The sequence below is a fragment of the Copadichromis virginalis genome, linkage group LG3, assembly GCF_057382275.1.
Source record: "Copadichromis virginalis isolate Kocher_CV1m ecotype Utaka linkage group LG3, C_Virginalis_male_GT1.1, whole genome shotgun sequence".
Lineage (NCBI taxonomy): Eukaryota > Metazoa > Chordata > Actinopteri > Cichliformes > Cichlidae > Copadichromis > Copadichromis virginalis.
Genome location: NC_140620.1, coordinates 56360221 through 56387950, shown reverse-complemented (window position 1 = coordinate 56387950; position 27730 = coordinate 56360221). Strand labels below are relative to the sequence as shown.

The following is a 27730-nucleotide window of genomic DNA, read 5'->3' as shown; positions in this document are numbered from 1 at the left end:
AAGAAAAGTCAAAAAGTATATGAAGACATTTAAGATTAAAAGCCTTAAACAAATAGTGTTGACTATCATTGTAACTTCATGCTAACAAAAAAGGAAAAGAAAAAAAGCAGTTAGAATGACCGCACTTAGTAAACGGAAAGAATATTTATTTTAAAAAGGAGAACCTTGATACAGCAAATTGATAAGTATAACATGGCTTTATTGCCCTTAAACAGGGTTTGCCTCCTCTATGTTAGTGCCAGTAGCAGCTCTTGTGTGGTTATTAAAGCAGGGAAGAAAAAGAGGTCAAGAAACATTTGCTGTAGTGAGCTGGTTTTAGATCCTCCTCTGGCCTTCATCTGTCCGGATATATAATCTGATGGGTGTTTCCACATGTTTAGATGCACTAAGACACACAAGTGTACACTACAAACAGCAGCTTTCCATCAGTGGAGGTTTCAGTTTATATTGTCTCCTGCACTGTTTATTACATTTCGGTTGCAGAACTAAATATCACTGATATACTGTTGACTCGGCGTGTCAGTTGAACACAAATCTATCTACAGGCTCACAAAGAGAGTGCTGAACAACCCTGCAACCCAGATTAGAGAAATTGTGACCTTGGAAATTAAGATGCTAAATGGTATCGCTAAATTTCTGCCCATTCATCCACTTTAACAGATACAGACTATAGGTCTCTAAATTCCAATATACAGATACACAAAATAATAAATATTGTGTTACCTTGTATGCTGTATCCAGGAAGGCTTGATTTAAAACTAAAATTCAATGGGAAATCTTAACAGGCACTAAACGCTAACTATGGATTATTACAGTCTGTGAAAACCCCTGATCCTGATTAGGGATTTTGGCTTGGGTTTGAAGCCCACAGATTTCTAACTATCTGCACTGGAATTTGGATTCATGAACTTTAAATGCCAGTTTTGTATTCACCAGGATTTTCAATTGGGTTTGCAGAGTATTTGTACATCGGCATGCACATTTTCAGTTTGTCGTACTAAAGTTTTTGTGTCTTACAAGACATTGAAATAAAAACTTTGCCCACTAGGGAGTGACACCATTTCTTTAGCTGGACTGGACAGAGGGAGGTCCATAGCAACATGTTAAAACTTAAACCTTCAATCGTTTATAAAATTTGAAAACTTATCATTTAAGTTTGTTCATCATGTGTCACGCTAAAACGACAACGCACTAGAGATGACCAAAAATATTTGTCACGATATACATTTGAAAATTTGCGATAACGATATAACTGACGATATAATTGACACTAGACAAAATACTTTACAACTCCACAACTTTATTAGTGCAAAAAACCCCATCAATGTATTTTCATTTAAACAAGCAGCTGTTTTTTTATGCGCATTAAAGTTATATAAAATTTAACAGTGCAAATGCAAATTCCTTGCTGACAGTTTAACCAGAAGGCATTTCCAGTGGAAATTGGCCGACATATCCTCAGCATAACCATGTATAATATCCACAAAACCTAAAAAGAGGTTATACACACACAATACGGTAATATTATGTTGAAGCACAGTACGTATCACTCAGCAAGGCTCCTGCCTACGGTACCCGTAATACTCCGACAATCCATCAAGGAGTGGGTTTGTAGCTTAGCAAAGTTGTACTGAAACATTTGACAGATTTTCGAGCGCCGTGTACATAAAATCGTTTCGAGGTCAGTAAACACAACCAGAATTCATACATAAGGCACACGGGATTATAAGGGGCACTGTCGATTTTCAGAAAAATCAAAGGATTGTGTTTAAGTAATAACGACGGCCCGCTAGCATGTGCTACCAAAAATAGTGCTTTGTTGTGTATCTGATGGATGAAAGCTAACCCAGTTCCACACCACTGAAGTTGCAGCATTTTTACAAACCAATTCTGGTTCATCCGTTTCATTCAACGATCCGCTTTCGCCCTTCTCATTCTGCGTCGCCGCCATGCTTTTTCCGCCATGTGCATATGAAAACAAAGGCCATGTGCATGCACGTTTTACACATATTCTATCGCGATACTTCATTTTCTTATCGTTGCCCAGCATTATACCGGTATTACCGTGAACAGTATGATATGGCCCAGCCCTACAACGCACTCAGAACATTTTCAGCTGTTTTCCCCGACGTTTCCTGTTAAGCCCCTGTCTAGTGAAACTTGACACTTCCTCGAGATGTTACACATTAAAACAATTTAAAACAGCTGCAGAGCTTTGACTATTGCTGAAGTCAAGATCATCCTTGTAGTATGCCATATTTCTTGTGTTTGTTTGTTTTTTCTCCTTTCATCTTGTCCCCACAAACTGACCACACATTTGTCTTAATGTCTTGCATCTTGGAGGGAAGGACATGTTTTGGGTTTCTAAAGGGGAACTACTTTTTGCTTAGTGCAGTTTAACTCTTCTTTATAAATGGGAGATGGTGCATTGCAGAGGCACACACACACACGGGTGCTTACACACATATTTGCAGACAGAAAGAAGGAGGTTCTATGATCCCTCAATGGGCTTTCTTGTGGCATTATCCTTTATTTGCCCCTCCAGTACCCCCAGTTTTATAGTCATCTAAACCTTTGATGTGAAGCTCTTTATGATAGCACAGTTCACTTTAGTGCTGTGAGCTAGTCAGGTATTAACCTTTCCTATGAGAGTTACAGAACTGCAGCATAGAGTATTAAATACTTGTTCATATGTGATATAATTGGTTACAAATCTAGGAAAATGCAGAAAGTTAAAGTCAAGGTCAAGGTCTCAGTTCTTCCCATATCTTATCTGCGTACCTGCTGTCAAAGAGTGGCTCTTGTGTATTACTACATTTTAGTAACTTGTTTGTAGCAACTTTATATATTCACTGCTTCACTGAGTAAATGGGTTAAATGCAGAGATGAATTTCCCCACGGGGATCCAAAAAGTATACATTATTACATTATTACATTATTAATATTATTATATACACAGACTGTGAGTGGCATAAAAATGCATATATCCCAGTGAAGTCAACCAACTGAACTTTGAACCCTCGAAGTTTCATGGTGAGGTCCTAGGTCAATGTCTTTTTCACTCTTACCAAGCAATGGGGCTGTAGTGCACAAACAAGTTCAACCAGCGGTTTTAATACTAAACTACTCTATAGTACTTTTCCCCTCACACACACTGACACTGCTCCTTTGTCTATAGCAGCTGTATTGCTTTCAAACCTGTATTCTGTGTTTTACTGCTTGCCATTTTTCTAATATGGTTTTATCTTTCTTTGTAAAATTAGCGACTCTGCTTCCAGCAATCCTATCCATAATTGTGATTGATCATATTCATGTAAGCCTGCAGGGGAAACCCTCGGCTATTTTAGTGAAATGATAAAAAGCTTTGTGTGACTGCTTATCCTGATTGCTGATTGCAATCAGGATAGGGTAGGTAGGCGATAACAGATATCAGATACCCCAGGTTAGGGCTGGGCCATATCATACCGTTCACGTTAATACTGGTATAATGTTGGGCAACGATAAGAAAATGAAGTATCGCGATAAAATATGGGTAAAACGCACATGCGTAGTGCCTTTGCTTTCATACGCACATGGCGGAAAAAGCATGGCGGCAATGGAGAATGAGAAGGGTGAAAGTGGATCGTTGAATGAAACAGATGAACCAGGATTGGTTTGTAAAAATGCTGCAACTTCAGTGGTGTGGAACTGGGTTGGCTTTCGTCCGTCAGATACACAACAAAGCACTATTTTTGGTAGCACATGCTAGCGGGCCGTCGTTATTACCGTGTTTTTTGGAAAATACGGCACACTTAAAATCAATCCTTTGATTTTTCTGAAAATCGACAGTGCCCCTATAATCCCGTGTGCCTTATGTATGAATTCTGGTTGTGTTTACTGACCTCGAAATGATTTTATGTTCACGGCGCTCGAAAATCTGTCAAATGTTTCAGTACGACTTTGCTAAGCTACAAACCCACTCCTTGATGGATTGTCGGAGCATTACGGCTACCGTAGGCAGGAGCCTCGCGGAGTGATACGTACTGTGCTTCAACATAATATTACCGTATTGTATTTAGGTTTTGTGGATATTATACGTGGTTATGCTGAGGATATGTCGGCCAATTTCCACTGGAAATGCCTTTGGTTAAACTGTCAGCAAGGAATTTGCATTTGCACTGTTCATTTTTATATAAGTTTAATGCACTTAAAAAACAGCTGCTTGTTTAAGTGAAAATACATTGATGGGGGTTTTTTTGCACTAATAAAGTTGTGGAGTTGTAAAGTATTTTGTCTAGTGTCAATTATATCGTCAGTTATATTGTTATCGCAAATTTTCAAATGTATATCGTGACAAATATTTTTGGTTATATCACCCTGCTCTACCCCGGGTATGATAAACTGGATTCAAAGGCCCCAAAAGAATGTCCAGCTTTATTGATCATACTCAGTGCGTTCTCATTAGCAGTCCTGAGGCAAGTAATTAGTCATTAAGAAGCCAAAGATAGACTTCAGTGCAGTTGGTTAGCAGAAAGAGTTGAGCTTAAGCAAATCCAAAGAAATGGATTTCTCTTGCTGTTATAACTTCTGTTATGTGAAGATTTTCATTGAACCCACTGCAGAATGTAAAAGTTTATGAAATGCATCTTTCATAGCTTGAAGGATTTGTGTACTTGCACAGCACCACTTTCTGTCTTGGTCTCCCTTTGAATTTGTTGTAGATGCCACTTGGCAGAGGCAGTACTGGATAATTTGCAATGCAGATGTTGTGTATTTTCTCGCATAAACACAGACACACAGTGCCTGCTGCTGAGTCACATGGCACAGTCCACCATACACACTGTTGCCCTGAAGCTTTCTACCATTTACTGAGCTCCAGTGATGACCCATCACAGCTTCAAAAGTCAGGGAAAGAAAGAAGGCACCTTTAAAAGATATGTGAGAAACAATAAAGCCAATGTTAGAGAAGAAATGAGGCCACACTAAATGCTCAGTATTTCTGGCATATGCCTCTGCTCACTGACAGTCAGCTCAGTTGTTACGCAGTCCTCTGGTACATCCGGTCTTTTATTTTTGGTACTTTTTTTAATAACCTCCTCTATGGGCTCAAGCTGGTCCTGTTTGACAGGCATTCACCTGTCATGTCAAGGATTTGAATGCATGCTGTGCTTGTCCTAATTGTACCAGAGTTCAAGTGATATTCATTGTTTTTAAGCTAATGCTGAATACTCTTAAAAGGTTGATCAAGCAGGAGACCATGGGCTAGTTCTAACATGCTGGGTGATGTTAGCAAGATCTTGAGAATGTTCACCATGTGGCCATAACATGTTAGTGTGCTAACTTTGTTAATTAGCACTTCACATGATGCTCATGGGAATGCTGTCAGTTTTGCAAGTATTATGTCATCAACCAGAGGGGTTAGATCAGCGGTCCCCAACCCCCGGGCCTCGGACCGGTACCGGTCCGTGAGTCATTTGGTACCAGGCCGCGAGAGTTGAGGCTCAGGTGTGAAATGTGTGGTTTTCAGGGTTTTTATCGGTTTTCAGCGTTATTTTGTTATCGTTTTTATCGTTAATTTGGTTTTCCTGGGTCTTTTCACGTGTGTTATCAGTAAATCTTCTTTTTTCGGTACCGGTACTAGTTTTATTTTTTTGTATTTATCCGCGACACCTTAAAAGCCGGTCCCTGAAAATATTGTCGGGCATAAACCGGTCCGTGGCGCAAAAAAGGTTGGGGACCGTTGGGTTAGATAATGTCCTCAGGTCAGAAGAGTGACCGCAGCACCATAGAGTAAAACTCTACGGTGCTGTTGTAGCTGTAAAAGCAGAGGTAATAATGAGAGTTCTTCTGGTGAACTGAACTAACATTTTTATTTCATTTAATTTGTGCACTGTTCATGAATACAGTACCTTCATAGGCACAAATTGTACAATTTCATTGTTCCACTGTGACATCACCCATTGTGCTGTTGGACTCCTAATTTTGAAGCTTTAACATTAGTTTTTGGTGTTACCATGTTGGTTACTTGAAGCCAGTATTTAGGATAAAAGCGATAACTTTAAGTTATCAGCTAATGCCAGTTAGCTTGGTTAGCAGGTTGCAATCATAAACTCGGTCCAATGCCAAAAAAAGTCACACTGATTCATTATAGGAGAACCATTAATGTTGCTAACTGTCACAGCATTTCACTCAGAACATTTTATCCTGACTTTTCGATGTTGCAAATATGTAAAGTCTAGGAGATCGCCAGAGAAAACTCAAACCTTTAAAAATGCCTGTCACTATTGCAAATTAAGAACTCAGATGCAAGATGTTGAGATGTTTTGCCAAACATTCATTAAACTCTTAAGAAATGTTAACTTAAGAAAATGTATTATTAAATTTCAGTTTTATTTATGTAACACTAAATCACAACAGCAACTGTCTCAATGTGCTTTATATTGTAAGGTAAAAACCCTATAATAATACAAATAAAACAGAGAAAAACCCAACAATCATATGACCACCTATGAGCAGGCACTTTGGTTACAGTGGGAAGGAAAAACTCCCTTTCAACAGAATGAAATCTCCAACAGAACTACGCTCAGGGAGCGGCGTCCGCGACTAGTTGGGCGTGAGTGTAGTGCTTTAATGGAGTGATGCAGTAATATGAGGTTTTTAAGATAAGATAGGACCTGATTATTCAAAACCCTATATGTGTACACGTAGTGTACACGTCCTGATAAAAAACAACTCCAAGATTCCTCACAGTGTTACCGGAGGCCCAGGTAATTCCATCCAGAGTAAAAGTTATTATGATAATGGCAGAATATTCCTCTCAAATCGTCTGGTGGTTCAGTTGTATTATAAACGCCTGGCTTAGTACCTAATGAGTAATTACTTAACCACTGAGGAAGTGGCCATTGTTTTATGGAGGCCCAAAACATGGAGAGGATCCAAAATCCTTACCATTACCCTAAGGTGACCCTACACCTGCTGAATAAAGAATGACCTCATTGTTTCTTTACACTGTGCATACATTGTTCAGTTATATCACGCAACTATTTTGCTTTGGCAGTAAAGTATTGTTTATGGAGTCATGAAGCATCATTCAGAGAGTTAAGTCACGCTACACGTCGTCAGTCATTAAAAAGTGTTTATGCAAGTCAGGCAGGTAAAAGTTGCAGATCACCAACTAAATACATTTCATCTAAGTTGTCCTTAATTAGCAATATTGCTAGCTAAATGCTATGTTTACATTATTTATCCATTTATCTCTCTGTACAGTACATTAGATCTGTCCCTATGTGTCTGTCTATAAAGCAGGTTTGAATCGACAGCAATAAAACCTTATTTGGATATTGTTTAGATACCAGGTCAGATTAACTGGGGGAGTTAAAGACAGTTTCCAAATATAACTAACAACAACTAAGTAAGTGTTAGTTTAATCTGCAGGAGCAGTTATAGAAAATATTCTGAACCTTTGCATCACCAACCTAAAAATATGTGGGGAACAATATAATGATATAATAATAAATACTGTTTTGTTAAACGTCATCTTTTACCACCGAACAGACTGAAAACCAGTTAGCTTATCACTGAGCTGTGAGAAGTTATTTTGGTGTGTACTGGAAAGACTGGGACACACCCAGTGACAGATTACCATTCAGAGGTGTCATTCTCTTAAACCTCCACATCTATTTATAACAGATAGCTGCAATACCTCAGAGAGGTGAGAAAGAGAGGGAGAGAGAGAGAGTCATATGACCTACTGCTCATTCCACAGATAGTGACGGGCAGCACGCTCACTCTGTGCTTCCATCTGTAATTTCACCAGAGCTGCAGCGTGTTCAGAGGATGTGTTGCAACACTGTCAGTGTACTCTGAACAGATTTCTGGGATTTTGTCTGTAATTATTATCAGCAAAGGACGTAACAGTATATTGCATTTGGGCTGACAGCTGGAGGACAATGCCAGAGGAGAAAGGTAATAATGACCTTTAATATCCTTAAATGAGCCGTTTGTGATGCGTTCACCTGCCGGTACCAGAATTGATTGTATTTAATAATCACTTACCTTTTACAACCACTGGAATGCGGACTCATCACTCACATACTAAATACTATCGGGGTTTTTTTACTTTAATAACAGCAACTCAGACATTAGAACATAATTTTTAAGTTAGTTCTCGATACAGGGTGTTTGTGTGCTTCTATTAAAATGAACTTTGAATACAACCAAGCCGCCCTCATGTTATGCAATCCTGGTCTGGAGCTTAGGGCACTTTCTCTTTGAATGTGAATGTGAACGACAACAAGCCTGTGGCAGCAAGCTGAATGCTTATACTGCAGGTTGATATGCAGCCTGCCTGCAACATCCCTGGCAACAACACTGTTGTTTTGGTCCATTTCCCGCATCTCAAGCTCTGGGACATTAGCCATTTGGGCTGCTTACAAAGGTCTGAGGGCAGGTTGCTAAGAAGAAATCCCTATAATAATTCCAATACGTATTTACAGTGTTTTTGGTATTATACCAAATTATAGAGTTGTCATCTTTTGTGTTGTTTTATGTTTTATTGTGTAAATCATCTACTAATATTCCCATGTCTCTATGATGACTTATAGTTTGCAGTGAGAGTTCAAAACAAGCTTATCTGCAAGTAGTATGATAAATTACACATGTTTATATTAATAGTAGATTTGAATATATAAAGTTTAAAATTTAGCAGTAAAGAAAAAGGAGCTAAAGAAGCTTCTTATTCATTGTTGAGTTCAATGAAAGAAAGTGAGCTTACATTGTGTGCCTTTTCTTGGTCATTTTAAATGTATAGCATGCATACATACATGCAAGTGACAGCTTCACTCTCATTCGTGTGCACCTCAGTTAGCTCAAAGCTGAGTCAATGCCCATTTTTGCAGCGTTAAAGGTTTTTTCACCAAAAAAGATGCCGCTAGTATCTCTTAAGAAAAGCTAGTACCTACAGGGTAAAAAGACATGTACACTTCCTCACCTGCCCATGGTGAGGAAGTGTACCATGACCTTAGCTATATCACATTTACAGTTTTATCTGCTGTTATCAAAAAACATAAACATTACACAGTCACTGGTTAAATGGATCTAAATCAAAAGAATGAGAATAGTGAGCCAAGTGGCTATTTCAGACGCAGGTAAAACAGAGCAATTCAGCTGATTTTACTACAACCTAATATATCAGACAAACTTGAAGATATCATTATGGATATTGAGATGGGAGCTCCAGGATTTTATATAAAATTGGTTAAATTCAAGTAATAAGTGCTACATATTTATCTTTTAATAACAAGCATCGGAAACATGTCACATTTTGAGAAGTTTTATTTACAAAAAAACAAAAACAGAACTCGTTATAAGCGTGGCCAGCTCTGAAACAGCATCAAGATTTTGGCTCCCTGTAACTGGCTTGTTGAGTTTAAGCCAATTTAAACCTGATACTGTATGTTATTATGTAAGGTAATATGACATGACTAGAATATTTTGTTTGTTCGTGTTTTTGATTAATTTTGACTGACTTGTAGCTATACCTATCACATAAATGTCATGAAGTTAAAATATGATGCAAAAACATAAAATACTACTACAGTATCTCAGTACAACAAAGCTTAAGTACTGGAGTAAATATAGTTTTCATTACTGACCTCCACCCAATTGGCTGTAAAGAGAAGCCTTACTGCCATTCCTCATAAACACCCTGTAAATGTCTCCTGCTCTCCACTGCCTTCTTTTCCAAATTCAGCTAAAGCGTGTTGCTTTGTTAACTCAGAGGCACTACTTTTTTGTATAGAGCTGCATTGCCATCACAATGTGACAAAGCTTGTTAAGTTTGATGGTGAGGGTACACACACACACACACACACACACACACACACACACACACACACATACACTTCCATTTCTACATTGATGCATATATGTAGAAGACATGTACACAAGAATGCACTACAGATATGAGAGGTAAACACTGAGTCAGTAGGAACAGACATACACTCCACTCTAGGCTGTGTCTCAGTCCCCACCAAGGACAGTGTATCCTGGATGTGTGATGTAATGGTTGGCTTGCTCTCAGCAGTCACAACGACGCCTGTCACTATTCCAGACTTGCCAGTAAACAAACCATCTGTGTGCTGGTCGCTTTACTAGCACTACTATGACATTTCATAATAAGAAATAAAACCAGAAATTACAAAGGTCAAATAAAGCTGGTGTTATTCTTTTCTGTTCTGTCACAATCTGCCCTGACCCTAGCGCCTCACATGTTAGTAACCAGTATGTGCAAATCACTCTAAACCTCACTGGTTCCTGTTGAAAATATAAATCTGTTAAATGTGTCAAAATGTGCATTTTTTAAAAAGGCTTACTACTTTTATATAACAAGTGGAAAATAGCACATTTATTGAAGACTGTTTTCAGCTGTGTATAAATATAAATGTAGTCAGCTAGTATGGTGTATGTGGGATGTGACTCACTCCAACAATGGAGCTCTATCACATGGGCCTTAGATAAACATAAGTGCAAAGTTTAAGTCATTGGTAAAAATATAAATCTGCATTTCTTATTAAAAGTCAGTGTTTTTTCTTTTATTCGGTCTGTTGATGCCAACTAAATACTGATCAGAAGTATTACTTGTAGCACTATTACTGTTTCCTAGTACTTAGGAAACAGTATTAGCATTCACTCTGTATGTTTTTTTTCTACTTGAAAAAAAAATTGCTTAAATCTACTTTTAGTTTGGATTTGGTCTCCACCAAGTCCCCGAGAAAAGATCTGATTCTTTAGCTAAAAATTAGTCTTCTATGTTTAAGTAAGTGTGCCATAAAAGCACAGACTAAAACAGTGATCAGTCTCACTTCACTTTAAACATACAGTTTGTGTGTCTCAGTGACCCTTGAAATTAAAGTTATAGCTCTCTCCTTTGAATGGTGGTCTAAAAGTAGCTTTTCAGATTCGATCCATAATGGCTGCTGAGTTGTCAGACTGTTTCTTGATTGGTTCTAGAAGGTTTTTGATTTTACTCAATGTTCTTTAAAAAAAAAATCCTGTCCTGTTTGGTACCTTCTGCAAGGGGGTGTTAATAAAACGATAGAGTCGGTGTACTTTATGTTCTTTCATTCTCAATAGACCCCGTCTGGTCAGTGTTATCAAAGAAATATTAAGTATTGGTTTTAAATTGTTGTTTCACTCAACACATGGTCAACTATGGCAATTAGTGCTTTTAAATTCCGTTACAATGAAATTGTATAGTAACAGGCGAATCATGTGTGATTGAGATCAGTGTGCACACTCAGTGACTATGTTTACATTCGTGCAGTTCAATGTAGAGTTGTCCTGTGGATTGTGATAACAGGTTTGAGCCCAACTACTGCTCCCCTCTCAAACACATCTTCAAGCTGTGACCATAATTTATCCTTCCTTTATCCCAAGTCTTTCATCCTGTCCAGAGTTTCCTTCCAGAGTTAACATATGAGTATACTGTGTACACCTATATGGTGATGTGCTGAGCAGTTTAGTGACTGCTGAAGTGATCAAAAAGCTCTCCAGTGGCTGGACCATTAGGATGGATGAGATTCTCGAGTTCCTCAAGGCTCTGGATGTTGACGCACTGTCTTGATTGCCTCTACAGAATTGAATGGGAATCGAAGACAGTGTCTCTGGATTAGAAGACCAGCAGGTTGTCTGCCAATCAAGGATCCCTTCTGTTATCAATAATGACATATTTTCTAAAATTTTCTAAAAATATAATAAAATACCATCAAAAAAGAGGCAGTAGATTATTCACTGACTCTGTGAGATATTCCTCTTTAAGAACTTTTTTATTCAACTTCAATAGCCTTCAGGTTCATACTGAAGACATGTGAGGGCAAGAAAACTGACCTCAGCTGTTTAAGGTCAAAGTCATGAAATGGGAGATGGAACCTTTGGACAAGCTGGAGGTACGCTATAAAGCTTACATATAGTTTACACACAGTGTGCTCGTTACCTTGCACTGTTTTATAATGAGGCAAATTCATGGACATATTACAGTGCAGCCTCCTGCAGTAACACATGGGATCATATCGGTGGGTTGTGTCATCCACGTGGAATAAGCCAGCTGTCACAGGAAGGGCAAAGAATCATATGCTCTCACACAAAGGCCACATTCAGACGAAAGCATAGTAGTTGCCTATTCTTGCTCTGCTTTGTGCCATTATGGTGGTTTATGACTGCTTAAATAATGTCCTGGTGGTTATTCTGGTTACTTGAATAATACATAGCATTATGAAAACTGGTAGTCAGCACTTGTACTTTTCTGTTTGCCTTAACTAAGCCAGCAAAAGTATTCTGGTGTCATCTGCCAGAGAGGTTGAAGGTCTGCTTTTTGTAGTGTTTGACCTCATGGTCAGAGATCCACTGCCGCATGGGTCAGGTTGCAGGCACCATTGCAAAGGTGGATGTGACGGCTTAAAGCAGGGAAAATCCTAAATCATAATGTCTGACTAAATTCAAAAAAACTGCATGTTCCTCTTTTTACCACTGGGGTTGTATTCAGTGAACTTTGCCAATGACGCTTGCCTTGCGTCTTTTTCTTGGCTTCTAACAAGGGTGAGATAATGGAGGGAGTGTTCTGTTAGGGTGAAGGACAGGAAACTCTTTAGCAATGAAGTAATGGCAATTTCAAAGTAAAGCAAGGTGTCAGCAGCCCGTAGAAAATCTCACATGTTGTTGATCATATTATTTAGGCATGTAACTTTAAGAGGATGTGAATACACCCAATAAAAGTATTTGAATTCCAGAATTTAGTTTAATAGGTTTCCTAAACATTCCGGGCTATTCTGGATTTTCTGAGCACTTACCACTTTGGTCAGAAATTTGACACTTAGACCTCTGGTGCAGAGACTATTCTGACATAGTCAATGTTTTATTCAAATACTAAAAGAAATAATCTGGTAACAATCACTAGTGTTCTTAAACCTCTGTTGTCATGCAAAGTTGATTTTGTATTACTTCAGAAATGTTCCACATTCATTAAAGAAACGTAGTTTATTGACACCGTGATATTCCACCTAAAAAAACACTGTCAATCTGTGAACACCTGGGTAGCTACGTAGATTTTCTAGAAGATGCGTTGCAGCATCCTAAGTACATTTTAGCATGTTCTAACAATTTAAAGTAATTGTCATGGCTGTGTGGCAGGCAGGCAAGCAGGAGTGGTGGACCCAAAATGCAGAACTCAGACACGGAAGTGAAACTTAAAGCACAGCTTTATTGCTGGAAAAAACCTCGTACTAACTAAACTCACCAAAAGACAAACAAAAGTCTGAACAGAGGAACCGAGGACTGAAACACTGGAAAAGAAATACTAAATTGGAGCAGGAGACGAAACGCAGGAGACAAAACACAGCTAGTTGAGGGTACGATGCGACAGGGAACACAGGAAAACACAGGGCTTATATACACAGGGAGTAATCAGGGAATGGAAAACAGGAGGGAGACACAGCTGGGAGGGTTTGGGCTAACGAGACATGGGGAGCAAAGCTAGACCCGCTGAGATGAGGCACAACCTTTCACAATAAAACGGGAAACAAGAAACAGACACAGACTTGACACTGAACTGAACTTATACTAAACGAGAGACACAACCTAAGAACTAATCCCTCACAAAGAATAACTGACACATAGAATAATACTAATAAACAAAGCATGACAAAAGGATCAGAATACAAACCATAATACAAAGGAATATAAGAACTGAAAATGCTGGGTCAAAATGACCCAGGACCGTGACAGTAATAGTTGAAAGAATTTTCATTGATCCTTTCATGCTTTTTACAAAGATTTTACAAAGATTTTCAAATGTGTGAAGAAGAAAATGAAAAGTCCCCAAGGTCAGCAGCTCAGCAACCTCAAAGTACTACTGCTGTGGTTCTGTGAACATAATGATCTCCTGCCCACCCCTGCTGCCTCTGCAGATGGTTCACACAAGGAATGCTGCAGAGCATCATGGGATCCCTGTGAGTGTGAGGGAGCACTATTTTTAGGAGCTGGACCATGGCTTCTTGAAAAGGCATTAGAGATAAGGCGCTTATATGTGGCAGCAATGGCCTCTGCGTATTATACACACATATTAAATATATCGATATCTATTTATATATATAGTGTATGTGTATATATAAGGGGTGCAACGATATTCGTATCGATATTGAACCGTTCGATACAGTGCTTTCGGTTCGGTACGCATATGTATCGAACAATACAACATTTGTAATTTATTTTATCAATTTTCCTTCTGACGATGCTGTCTGTGTTGGCCGCTCAGTGAATCTGTGTTCGACTACTCCGCCTAGGCTGCACTGTCGAGCGCAGATCCACTGAGCGCTCAACACAGACAGCATAGTCAGAAGGAAGAGCGCAGGGCAAGCTAGCGAGACAGAAGTTAAGCTCTCCTTGCAACAGGCAAATTGAACGTCATTCAGATCTGGCGTTTGGAATTATTTTGGTTTTCATGTGACGTATGAGCGAGTCATGGACTAAAGTAAAACAGTATGTTGAATGTGCCATGCAATGCTCAATTACATTGGTGTGAACTAGTGTGTTAGCGCAGTTAGCTCGTTAACGTGTTGGCCGTCTAGCCCCATGCATGGAGTGATCGGCGGTAGCTCGTTAATGGAGATTTGCCGTGTTGTGGCGTTAAGGTAATTTCAACGAGATTAACCTGAAAGCACTAGTGGGAACACAACGAATATGACTGCACATTTACACCGACATCATCGTAGTGCAAAGACAAGTGGAAGCAGACAAAAAAAAGCAAGCATGCTACTAACTTTAGCCGAGTCATTTAGACAGCTGTTAGCACATGATTCTCCTTATGCTGCTGAGAATATAGCCCAGAAGAAGCGGATAGTATAGCTTTTATTTTGGAAAGAGACATTTCTCTGTAATAAACTCTCTTTTCCAAAGATGAGTGATTCCTCAATCAGATACAGGGCTTGCAATATCGCTAGCCCAACGTCCCGGAGCTAGCGATTTTTTCAGTCGGGCTACCAAAATCTATCTCTTCCCTGCCCGTCGGGCTATTGTAGGAAAAATATATGTCAATGCTTTTGCATTCTTTCGGAAATGTAGCTGGGTAATTATGTCATTGGCATCGGTGAGCCACTGTCAATATGTGACATATTGAAGTCGCGTTTGAATTTGCGCTTGTTTTTTTGCTTTCACTTTGCAATCGTGCGAACTGTGTATAGAGAGCGACAGCACTGATCTGTGAGTGATGATAATTTGTGCACCAATTCCTCTGACATCGTCTTATTAATCGTTAGCTTACTATGCAAACATGACAAGTGAAATCTCCCGCAGCAAGCTTAAACATGTGAGAGGTTGATCGCGCAGAGAATCGCTGAGCTTATGTGAGTGAGTGTGTAAAAGCATTTCAGTTCTGCTGAGCCAAATAAGACAGGTCAGGGTGAAGAAGTGACAGCCAAAGAAAAGCTTGTATGTATGTATGCATGTATGTATGTATGTATATATATATATATATATATATATATATATATATATATATATATAGTGTGTGTTGCATTGCACAGATAGTGTTTCCTACCCGACCGCGACCTTTGGGATAACAGCATCAGTAGCGCCTGTCAGCCAACGCAGGCACCTCACTGGCCAGTTGTCCCCATCATCAATCAGTTTCACTAACTGATTGATGATGGGGACAACTGGCCCCCTGGAGAAGATCAGATACTGGCAGGAGTAGCGGACTCCTGGGGAAGACTCTCCACTCACAGCATAGTAACTTTCTGTCTTCCTTCACAGAATAGAAATTTATTACATTTTCACAAATGAATTATTTCAAAATCCCCGTACTTCCACTCTCAACCTTTAACCTCTGCAGTGGTTGTTACTTGCAGGGACAGAAATGACTTGGTCAGAAATATATACGAGTGCACTTTGTGAATTTCTTTTTAAGATTTATTTTTCATTTAATCATTGGGTGATGTTAAATGAGGGATTATGTGGTCCATTCTGAGAAATAGTTTCATTTTCATTTTTACAAAAAATGGTAGTATCTCCTGGCAGTCATGCTATCAAACTGGGCTAAATAGAATTACTGCAAAACAACTGATGATTAATTGTTAGATTGATTATTTGGCATTTTTAAACACGAAGATGAAAATAGCAACCGATCAAGGATCTTAGCAGTTATTTAACATGGATGGAGCAGACCACTCTTTATTTATTTTTGTCAGCTAACTGCATCAAATATAAACAGTAAATTGCTCAATCCCTGCACAGACAGAATATTGAACCCTTATCACATACCGCTACAAATGTCTTCTGACAGCCTGAATGCCTGGTTCAACTTGCCAGATTTTACATCTGGTAAAAATGATCAGCTCCTGTCTCTTCCTCACCCCTGCCTTCCTCTTCTGTTTGCTATTTGAATAGGAAGTAGTGACACTGGACACTGGATCCCTCCCAACAGGTGCAAGGGTTCAGCAGCACATGCCAGGTCAGATCAGAAGGCAGAACCCCTCCAGGCTTCCCTGTTATGGCAAATCCCTATTGCCCTCCCTCCTCCCGACACTTTCTCACTTTTGGGCTGTTGTCTTTTCCAGATGGTTCCAATTAGCATGGTCCTGGACCTTTTTATGTATTTTTTCAAACAAAGACTCAAGAGTTTCCCCTCCTAAATTCTTGTCTTTATTGGTTGCCATGCCCATATATGCTCTGCATGGTAGCTTCAATAAAGTCCCACTTCCTGCACATGACAACATTTTAAAAATCTCTAGTATTCCCATTATTCATTTTGGGTGTCAGCACATTTTCAAGTTAGCGATCCAGTTAAAGAATGTCCTTTCTTTAAACTAAGAAGAAATGGTTAGTGTCTAGGATGTCCTATTGCTCACATTTAGCACTACTGTAAGTCCACACACACACTGCTATAGATGATATCTGGCCATTAATTGGTTGTTAAAAGTGATAATCATCCCTATAGTAATGGCGCTTGGGTACACTTCTGTACCAACTAATGCTGCAGAAGGTGTGCTTGACCTAAACCAAAGGGCTTTTGAAGCCAAAGGTTGTATTTTAATCCTAATAAACCAATGATCTTTTCTTAATTCTAGCCAAGTAGTTTTCGATCCCCACTCAACTTAGATGAAAGTTGCTTGATTTGTTTCTTGATGTCTCAGTAAGATTTAAGAGATTTTATATTTTAATGTCTGTGACTTTTACTGAACAATGCCTAACTCTAGCTTGCAGTCTACTAATTTGTTAGCAGTACTTGACAGATGTACAAATGTGTTCATAAAGATTTAGTCATATAGACAAGCTTCTTATCACATAAATGGTTGTCTTTTATAAGACAGTGCCATACTTACTTTGTGTGTTTGATACGAGCCTCATATTTATCAGCAAGCAGATTAATCTTCTCATGTCATTCTCAAAGTTAATTATTTAGAGTTTTTTATTAGATCAATAAAGAATGACAGAAAATGAATTATTTGGATTCGACTGAAAAGTTTTCTTTTGACTTTCTATGGAAATGTTTTTTTCTGGCTTCATTTTACTAGATTACACAGTTAAGTTGAACTAAAAAGCACTGTAGCATTAATACAACATTATCCCAATAGAACAACTAATTAACATCCAATGAAGTGAGTAAAGTGGGATGAACGATAATGTTTACCAGCAACAAGTTCTTGGTTAGCTTCCAAAAAGTAGCTCTGCGTGGCTCACTGTTATTATCCGTGACCTTTCTTCTGTTTCTCTTTCTCTGAATCAATTCATTTGATGAACTCCCCTTTCGGAGCCCAATTATTGGTAACCATGGAGGCCTGATGAAACCGGTCTGACGACACAAATGTTTCCTGAGAACACAAAGGGCCTTTTGTTTAGCTGATCTCCCAGTCAGTACTGAAAGGCAGATCAGCATGCGAGCCTGTTCTGCTAGGCTTACGATGAAAGGGCAAAGGGGTGAGGTGTATTGATAGAACTGTTGGGATGGACATGTCAGGGTCTTACAATGTGTGTGTGTCTGTGTTTTGGTTTTTGTTACTGTGGCTGGTTTGATGTTTTTCTTTGCTGGTGTCAAATCTCTTGATTCACTCCCTCCTTCCTGTGTGGAACAAACAAAGAGAAGAAAGAAGTTGTAAAGTCCATTTATTATAGGGTTTATTTAGACTTTCTATGATTTCTACTGTGTGCCTGTTAGCAAAACATGCCATGAAGGAATATTTGTCCCATCCGACATACTAATAGTAGTTTTTCAGGCCTGATTACTGGCAGATCTATTAGATCAAGTTGAAGTAGGCTAAAAGTAGGCTAAAAGTAGGCTAAAAGCAACACATCATGACATAGTCTAAAGAAACTGCTGAGAAACAGAGTTATTGATATTAGTCTGGAACGGGTTACAAAGCCACTTCTAAGGTTTTGGAGCTATTATCCTCAAGTTGAGGAAACTTGGAACAACCTGTGGTCAGTTGTGAACCTTCCCGAGAGTGGTTGGCCTGCCATTATTATGTTGCATTGGCAACCCATTGACAAGGTCACAAAAGAACCCAAAACATCTAAAGAACTGCAGTCTTCACTTGCCTCATTTGGTGTCAGTGTTCATGATTCAGCAACAACAAAGAGACCAAGCAAAAATTGCATTTATGGAAGCATTCCAAGGTTAAAACCACTGCTGACCAATAAGATCACAAAATGACTTTTTCAGATAGGGCCAGGTAGGTTTGGATTTTATTCCCCCTTAATACATGAAGTCCCTGTTAGTATTGACTCAGGTTGTAGTACTCTAATATGATTTGTTTGATGATTTGAAACACTGAATTGTATGCCCTCATATTGCTCAAGATAGCAAATGGCTCAATAGAGAGTAGAGTAAGAAGACAATCCTACCTGCCAGGAAATTATGAATTTAAAACCTGTTTCAGCGTTGAGACTCAGAACAAAGAAAAACAAATGAGAATGTTATATTTATATCTTTGTGTCACAGTCAGAGTGTTGAGTTGGATATTTTTGGATCAAAGCACTGTTTTCTATTTTAGCAATGAAATCTGACATTGCACATAAGATTTTTAGGTGTTTATTAGTCATGAGATACAAGTATAAGATATGAATAAAGGGCTCATAGAAATTAAACAAATCACTTTGGATTTTATCAACCTTATAAGCAGTTTTCTACCATATATTAGGAGTATTACTCCAAACACATATCTTCTACAGTATAATCTAATATCGTTTTCTGTGTCCCTGTGTGTGCCCCCTCCAGTGTTTCAGCAGCAGGCTGTCCACAGCCCTCTGGAGCAACAGAAGCAGAAACAGAAGCAGGGTAGCAGTGGAGGACCTGTCGCCTGCCAGAACTGTCGAAAGCCCTGCAAAGGGGAGGCACTCCGAGTTCAGAATAAACACTTTCACATTAAGTGTTTCATCTGCAAAGGTATGTAACACCAAATCAGAGCCACAGCCAAGACATAATGCAGATGCATGAACTGCACAATGAGATGGGATGTTACAAAAATGTTTTTGCAATATTGTGTGTGTTAATGTGCATATTGCAGCACATATCCTGGTCAATAGTCACTCCAAGAATCCTCACAGCATTACTGGAGGCCAGGGTAATGCCAGCAATAGTATCTAGTTAGACACCGTGTGGCTGAGATTTAGAGGACTGAATAAAAAAGCATTGGTTTATCGTTTTTCTATGTACTGTGATAGCACATCTACAGTTGAGCAATACAGTCATTATTAATGGATTGGTCAAAGCTAACCAGCTGTGGGGGTGTGTGTGTGTGTGTGTGTGTGTGTGTGTGTGTGTGTGTGTGTGTGTGTAATTGAGGGGTAGGGTGGGAGTGAGGGGATTTTTTCTTTGTACATATAATCTGGGAGGGTAGCTGCAAGTGTCAGAAACTTGAAATGTGAGCATGTTCCATTTGTGTGTATGTGTGTGCTTGTGGGTGGGTGGTGGATGTTTTTGTTTTTTCTTTTCACATGTGACTTTGAGTGTGTATTTTCACCACTCCCAGGCCAGACTCCCAGCTCGATTCTTATGTCAGACTGCTGTTGTTGTCAACACACGCTCCGGTTGCTAGGCAATGGTTGGGGTCGCTAAAGTGTCGGCAGCTTCCTGGAGTTTAATCTTACACTGACCAGCAGACTCCCTGTCTGTACATTTACGCCCCGCCATTACCACTACCTCCATCTTTAACTCTGTTATCAGGTGATAAAGTGGCAGTGTTTGCAGTGCCATCACAAGATTATAAGTGTACTGCACTGTTTAACTTAACAGATGATTCCTTTTTATTGCAAGTTGTAGCTTAGATTTAGCATTTAGTTGTAGCATAGTTTTGGCCATTATTGTTGTGTAGACCAACACTGCATATTATGGTGCATGCTACAGACTACTGTATTTATAGCCTGTATGGCACAAAATAGTTAATAAAAATGTCATCTTTGTGGCTATTAATTTAAAAAGTCTGATTTGTCAATAATGACAGCATCTATTAAGCTGTCACGCTTTACTGATTGAGCTGTTCCTTCATGAAGAGCTTTTATGATTGGTTTGAAAAAAATGAGCAAATTGAGGTGATTCATGCCAAGTATTCAGTGAGTATGCTAATACCAACACACAACAGTCAGAGGAGCTATGTAAGGGTTCTCTTTACCCCACCCAAAAGTGCTTGGCGGTTCCTCCCATCTATAAATCTAAAGCATGACCACAGTAATTCGATTTCCAACGAATCTGGCCTGTTAAATGTGCTGATTATCCCAGCATTGTGAGCCCTAGGTGGGGAGTCAGGTTCGGTTAGTTATTAAAACTTCCAGATGTGGAATGATAGGAGTTTGAAACGTTTGAGTATGCCAATAAAATAAACCATAGCAGGCTTAGTGGCAATGGCGCTTGTCAATCCGCAGTTGGAAATTTAACATCAAAGAAAAGAGGAGACACCCAAAGGAGTGGTAGCAGCTTAATTCAACAAAGTGTAATGCTCATTAAGATTTTAGGTTTTTCTCTCAGTGCATGCTTCATGGAAGAGAATCATGGCCCCTGATTTTATTACAGTATTATCATCAGTTGCCTTTAGCCTGGGTGTTAGCCAAGAGGTTAACAGTGGCCAGATCTGAAGCAAGGAAACCTCAAAGCTCAGCTAGCTCTATTTAATATATCAAGATTTCTGCATGTTTATCATAATATACATAGTAGTAACATATATTCAACATATACAACTGACAGTGTGCTTTCAAGTGACAGCAGTTACTTACTAAAGTGATTAAGACAGTACAAGTACCTTCTAATGAATGTATTTCACTATATTTAGACGGGTTTCAAAGATAAGACATCATCAGTGTAATTTGAAACAAAGAGGAGTGACAATATATAGAAACCAGGTGAGGCCCAAATGCCAATCACAAACAAGAGCTTTCATTACATAAAAGGAAACATCTGCAAAAGCCTCAAAGGGTAATGAATGAGAAGATAACCAGAACCATGTGGCATCACTCACTGATAGAAACCAACTGACAGCATATAAAAAATATACTTTTTGAGATATCAACATCAAAATATTATTAACAACTGACATAGAAAAAATATAACAACTTCTGGGGACTGCATTAGACTAAAAACAGAAAAATATTAGAAACAAAATAAGAACTGAATTGAAATCTGTGTCTCATATTGGATCTGTCTCTCTCCCCTCAACCCAAGCTGGTGATAGATGCCCCTCCCAATGCCTAAATCTGCTGGAGGTTTCTTCTTGTTAAAATTTGTAAGAATTAAACTAAAGTTTTTCCTTCCCATTATCGTCAAGTGCTGGCTGATTGGGGTAGTCTTTTTTCTGTATTATTATGGAGTCTTTACCGCATTGAGGAAACTGTAATTTGTTGCTATATAAATAAATTGAATGCGGTTGGACCAGATAAGCTAATTTTCTGAAACACTTCACTGGATTCACGTAACCCTCCAAGTTGAAGATGAATCATTGAAAATCATATGTGGCATATGTGGGATAAAGTCCCACATAGAACTTTAATCGTCTTAAATATATTTTTAAAGAAAGAAAAGGACTTTGTCTTTCTTATTTTATTATAAACATTTGACAAACATCCCAACCACCCACCCCCTTCATTAGTGATGAGCACTAATTGGTGTTTTTATTGTAGCTTCCAGCAACACCTAAGTGTGTGCTTGAGGAAGTGTGAAGACTGTGGCCTTCTGTATATCCTGTTTTGTCTGTGTCTCATATATCTTTAATCTAGCAGTGAGACCCCATCAACAGCAGACAGCTGCAGACAATACGACCTGGCCGAACAGCTCAGACAGACATTTATCCCCTTTCTGTTTTTACTCGCTTGAATGGCCATCACATCATCCAAACAGCATTTGAATACAGCGGGGAATACTCAAATGTGAAAATATGTGGACACACCCTAAAACAGATAAATGAGAAGTGTTAGGAAGTCCGCAGCTAAGAAACAGAGGGAAACTGAACATGTGCTTTACAGGAAATTTTTTTTTGCTTTAAATTATGCCATTCAGTAGCTTCAGAACATTTTTTTCAAACTTTTTCATAGTTCTAGTAAATGTTAAATATATTTCTCCCTTTTTTCTGTATCAAATCTGCAAGAGCTAAGGCCCATTGCAGTTCTTCCTTTTAGGGTCTATTTTACCTCCTGTGTAGTATATAGTTTCCCAGCATATACTGCGAATTGTCCCAATGTGTGCCAACATGTTCTCATCCCAAAACGTAACATACCGACACTATGTGACAAATCGTTGGTATGTTACGCTTTCGGCGGACAAAATGTCTGCACGTTATTTATTCAGAGACATGAGAACCGTTTGGAATGAACCTAGAGATCTACATTTATTTTACATTCTGATCATCAATCGCTTTGGAAAACACTATGAGATACGGTTACGGTTATGGTTAAGGTTAGGGTTAGGGCTGAAATACACGGCTGGAGCGTGTGTTACCACCACAAGTGTCATTCTGTTGGATTCCATCCACAATCTGGAGCGTGTCATAGGAACTATAAGACACCTCGGGATGTGACAAATTGTTGGTATGTTATGCACTGGGAATGAGAATGCCCTCAAGTGTGCATTGTGTTGTCTAACACACACAATTTAAATAGTATTAGTCGTATACAACATAGAACTTAGTGAAAGATTCGATTTACAGAATAAACCAACAGCAGGGATCGCAAAATCGCTACCCCGACGTCCCGGAGCTAGCGATATCTCCGGTCGGGCGACGAAAATCTATCTCAGCAGCGCCCGTCGGGTTATCATATAGCTAGCTCCGGCTATTACTACAAAAATGAACTACTTGCTTACCAATATCATTATTTGAATAAATAAACCGAGTCCAAAGTCATTAAGAAGCAGGTTACAATGGGGTTTCCACTCTGTGTTGTATGCAATTACAGCCTTTACGCAGAGTGTTTTGACATATTTATGGACTGCATTGTTTTTTTTGTACAATTACCCAACCAGTCTGTGCTTCTTCCTGGAAGTAAATAGACGGTGCTGGCCACATGTTAAGGTCCTCGCAGTCCAGTCATTGATGTTATAATAGCAGATGGTTGTGATGTTCTCAGTTGGGTGTTGGCTATTGAATTGTCTCCTTCTTGGAAGCCAACTAACCAGAACATATTTAGGGGAAGTGTGTGCGTGTGTGTGCATCAGTTCAATGACCGGCCCAATGGCTGGGGGAGCTGACCTCAAGCACATGTGTATTAGGGGTGCTATTGGGAGGGTGGACGGACGGTGTGGAAGTGTTCACCTTCAAGTAGAAAATAGACCTCCCTCGTCTGTACAGCAAGCATTTAACGTATTAGAATAATCAACCTTGGATTTTCTTTCCCAAGTACAATTCAATTAGCCTGCAAAAAAATCAGTGTAAGCAGACTGAAGATGCTATAGTTAAGGTTGTGAAATGGATTGGTATTGACAATGTCCTACCCACACCCCAACGATCCCACCCCACACGTGTGCATGAAGCGCCTTGAGGCAACAGTTGTTGTGATTTGGCGCTATATATAAATAAAGTTGAATTGAGTGGTGATTCATTGTAAAACACAAGCTGCAGTCAGGGTCTTACATTTATAGCAGCGAGCACATGCCACATGTATATTTAACCCTGATCACACACAAAGAGTCAAGGTCACCTTCTTGTAACGACACAGCATGTCAGTATATAGGGCCTCTGAGGATGAAGGATGTATAAAGATAGAACATCTTAATTTTTTTTGGAAAAACACACACACAAAATCCCAAAACAGTACTTGGGTACATTACTTGTGAACATTTGAAAACGGATTTTCTTGAAACTGGTCTTAATTCAAACTGTAAAAAATATTGTGGGTGAATGCAATAAGTGGATGCAATCTTGACTGAAAGCTATCTTTTCTGATACTATTTTGAGCTTCATTGAAATAACACAAACCACAAATTATCAAAAGATTACAGGTCTTGTAAGCTTAGTGTTTTCAATGTTAGTTTACCGATTGCTGAAGAGTTCATGAGTATATCCAGAACACATAAGAGAAGGGTTGCAGCCAATCTGGAGCTCCATAGTAGGCAGAAACATGTGACCTGAATAGATACAGTGGAAATCGCGCAAGTCTATCGTAAAGGCTAGGACAGAGTCAGCCATATGCTGCATGGCTGAGAGCAGCTATCTTGGGTTCGAATCCAACCTATGGCCGTCTGTGTTCCCTGCTCTCACTCCCTCAGCTTTCCTGTCATTTTTCAATTTACCGTTTCAAATAAAGCTGTAAAAAGCCCAAAAAAACCAACATGGAACCCTAACCATACTGTGTGTGGAGGTCCACACCTGTTATTGCCACTGTGGAGCTCCATAGTGGCTGCAGCCAGGTGCTCTTGACACATAAATGTTAGCTTTGTTTGTTTTTCCTTTGAGAAAAATATCTGCCTTCTTAGCTGCACTATATACAGCTAAGATTTTATGGTAGTTGTTAACTCTTTCTTTTATCTTTTACTTTGTGGCATGCAGCTTAGCTTTTTGTACTTAATTAGGAGGCGGCTGTTGCTAGCCGGTGAACCAAAACAGTGGGGAGTTGGGCTGAACAACTAAACGATGAGCCAACAAAGGTTAAGGTTAAAGTTGCCTTACAAAACTGTAAAATCTGTAAAGATTTAAACAGTCGCTTTGTTCATTCAGTGGGCTGGTTTCAGTCATTATGCAAATGTAAAATGGTAAATGGCATGTATTTGTATAGCGCTTTACTTAGTCCCTAAGGACCCCAAAGCGCTTTACACTACATTCAGTCATTCACCCATTCACACACATACAAAATGTACTGTTTATAAGATTGGGGAAACCTGCAGTCAGCTGAGACTGAAGAAGTCCATAGGATGGGTGACGAAACGTTTCTCCCACTGAAAACACTACGTCCAGATGAACAGAATCAACTTTGGAGATAAGCAGAATGTTATTTCATATCTATATCAACAATGCAGCTTCAAATCAGAAGTGAGTCAAAAAAAGACCACAATCTGATTAGCGAGTCAGTTTGCCATTGCTAGCCGTCTTTTATTTCGTTGTGTCAAAATTAAATATATTTAGGACATTTTTAATATTTTTAGTAGGATATTTTTAGGATACCCAGCATTATTTTTGACTTGGTTTCTTCTCCAGAGTTTTAAATCTGTTACTTTTCTCTCTCACTAGACCTCACTTGTACATGAGAAAACAGATGCACCATATTTTATTTATAGACCACAACAGGGTAAGTTGGTTGTACATCCATCCATTCCGTTCGAGGAAAAGCTAAACAGACCTCATTTAGCATGAGGGAAGCACATTCACAACACACTGAATTCCTCTCAAGTCATTTGGAGTTACGCAAGTGCCTTCACTGTGCATGAGATAAGCCTTCAGAGACAGAAACAGTCTTGTTTTTGTAAAGTAATATCTGTCAGCCAGAAGACATTGTAAGCATCTTTCTACTGTAGTGTAACCCGTAAACCTACATCACGCTGACATATTGAGAGCAGGTAGCTTTCTTGATGTTGTTATTGCTTCTAATTATGACATAGATATTCCATGCTTATGGTGTGTGGTGTGTCAGAGGATTAAAAGGATTAATGTGCAAACAGACGCACTTCTGTGTAGCCCGAGCTAAAAAGTTGAAAACCTCTTGTATTTGTTGCAGTTTTTTGTTTTTGCAGTTCAGCGCCCGGACATGTTCTGTTCTTATCAGCTGAGTCTCAGGACAACGTGTCTAATAAGATGCATCGTGATCTCGTCTTCTTTGGTCCGAGTCCAGTGAAAACACCCACAAACTCACCTTCTGTTGTCATGGAGATTAGATGATTCTAAAATGACACCATTTTTGTTCTTCTGAGTTCAGAGTTCAGAGTTCAAGGCTAATTCTGACACTTTCATGTGGCTGTTAACACTTTCTTGTTTTTTTTACATTTTTGGTCACATCAATTAAAACACCAGTTTTTCTTTAACTCCATGGAAAAAGATGGAAAGCATTTCTGTATTACTTTATAACAAGTTACAGTTTTACCAAGTACACCACTGATGTTAGAATTCTAAATATGGACAAATCAGTTTACTGATTTTTATTTCCATGTCTACTGAGTTTATTCAACTTTATTTGGCTTTCAACATATGCCCCACCCCCTGCATTCGTAATACACATTCCAGTTTGCAATGAGACGGTATGTCATGTAGTCAGGCAAAAACCTTTTGATCTGCATTAGAGGCAAGTTTACAGTAACTTTGAGTAATCTGCAATATATGAACTATGTTACTCTGCTTCCCATTAAACAAATAACATACAACGATTTAGTGTGCTGTCACCTTTAATGTTTTGTGGAAGAGTTATCCATGAAGGATGAGCTCATAAAGACTCAAGTGTTGAGCTGCTTAAGCAAAAAAGTTATGATACAGAGAGGAGAAAAGCCTGTGTGCCAACTGGCAGTGTAGGTATAAATACACAGGGATTGAAAGATGAGCTGATGGGAAACAGCATTTAGGACTGAGTGAGGACGTCTGTTTCTCTATAGGTTTCTGCCCACTATGTCTCTTTCTATGTTGCTTAATAGCAAAGCTGTTTTCTTGTTTTATTTTCTCTCACAGTCTCAAGTCTGTCAGTCTAAAGTCTTACTTCAAGACTTATGTCATTTGAAAAAATTCTGAATCAAGCCTCATGTGTATTAAAGGACATTTACATTAAGTCTCAACGATTCTGAGTTCCTAAACCTTAAATGTCTCATAGAAGTCCACATCATTTCTGAAGACTCAAGTCCGAAGTCTTTTAAAAGCAGTCTTAAGTCATTTATAAACAGTCTCTTAGCTGTTCTTTCCCAATTTAACTGAATCACACGAAACCTGTTCTAAATCCTAATGTTCGTAGAATTACTTGAGTCCTGTTGTCCTTTTGGTGTTGGACGAAAAGGACAAAAGCTCCTTGTGTAGTGTCTTTGTGGGCACTTGGCTTCCAAATTTTATACTGACTGTCTCAGAGCATTTCAAAAGAGGCTTTGCTGAATTATTGTTTCTGTGGTTATATTTTATTCCTCGAAACATGACTCCACCTATCCATCCACTCAGAGTTACCATGTAGTGGTGTTTATTCCATCAAATCTGAGCATTATCTCATTGTAGACAGGTTGCCAAATTTCTGAACCGGATGAAAGGGAATTGATTGCAGCTGCTGGAAAAGTTTGTCTTCCTGCGAAAACATTCCTGCTTGTATTGTTGTTTTATTAGCACAT

At 39.0% G+C, this 27730-nt stretch overlaps 1 protein-coding gene across 12 annotated transcripts in view; it reads left to right on the top strand.

Moving 5' to 3' along the window:
- ablim2 (actin binding LIM protein family, member 2) overlaps positions 1 to 27730 on the top strand; it is a 98339-nt gene that overhangs the window by 14092 nt on the left and 56517 nt on the right. For 8 of the 12 annotated variants that reach the window (XM_085451771.1, XM_085451768.1, XM_085451769.1 and 5 more), the window contains exons 1-2: positions 7743 to 7944; positions 19244 to 19411. In XM_085451771.1, coding sequence (XP_085307897.1) covers positions 7929 to 7944; positions 19244 to 19411 — 184 coding nt within the window. In that variant the 5' untranslated portion in view covers positions 7743 to 7928. Of the gene's footprint in view, positions 1 to 7742; positions 7945 to 19243; positions 19412 to 27730 lie in introns of those variants that run through there. The other 4 variants (XM_085451774.1, XM_085451776.1, XM_085451777.1 and 1 more) reach the window with 3 other exon arrangements.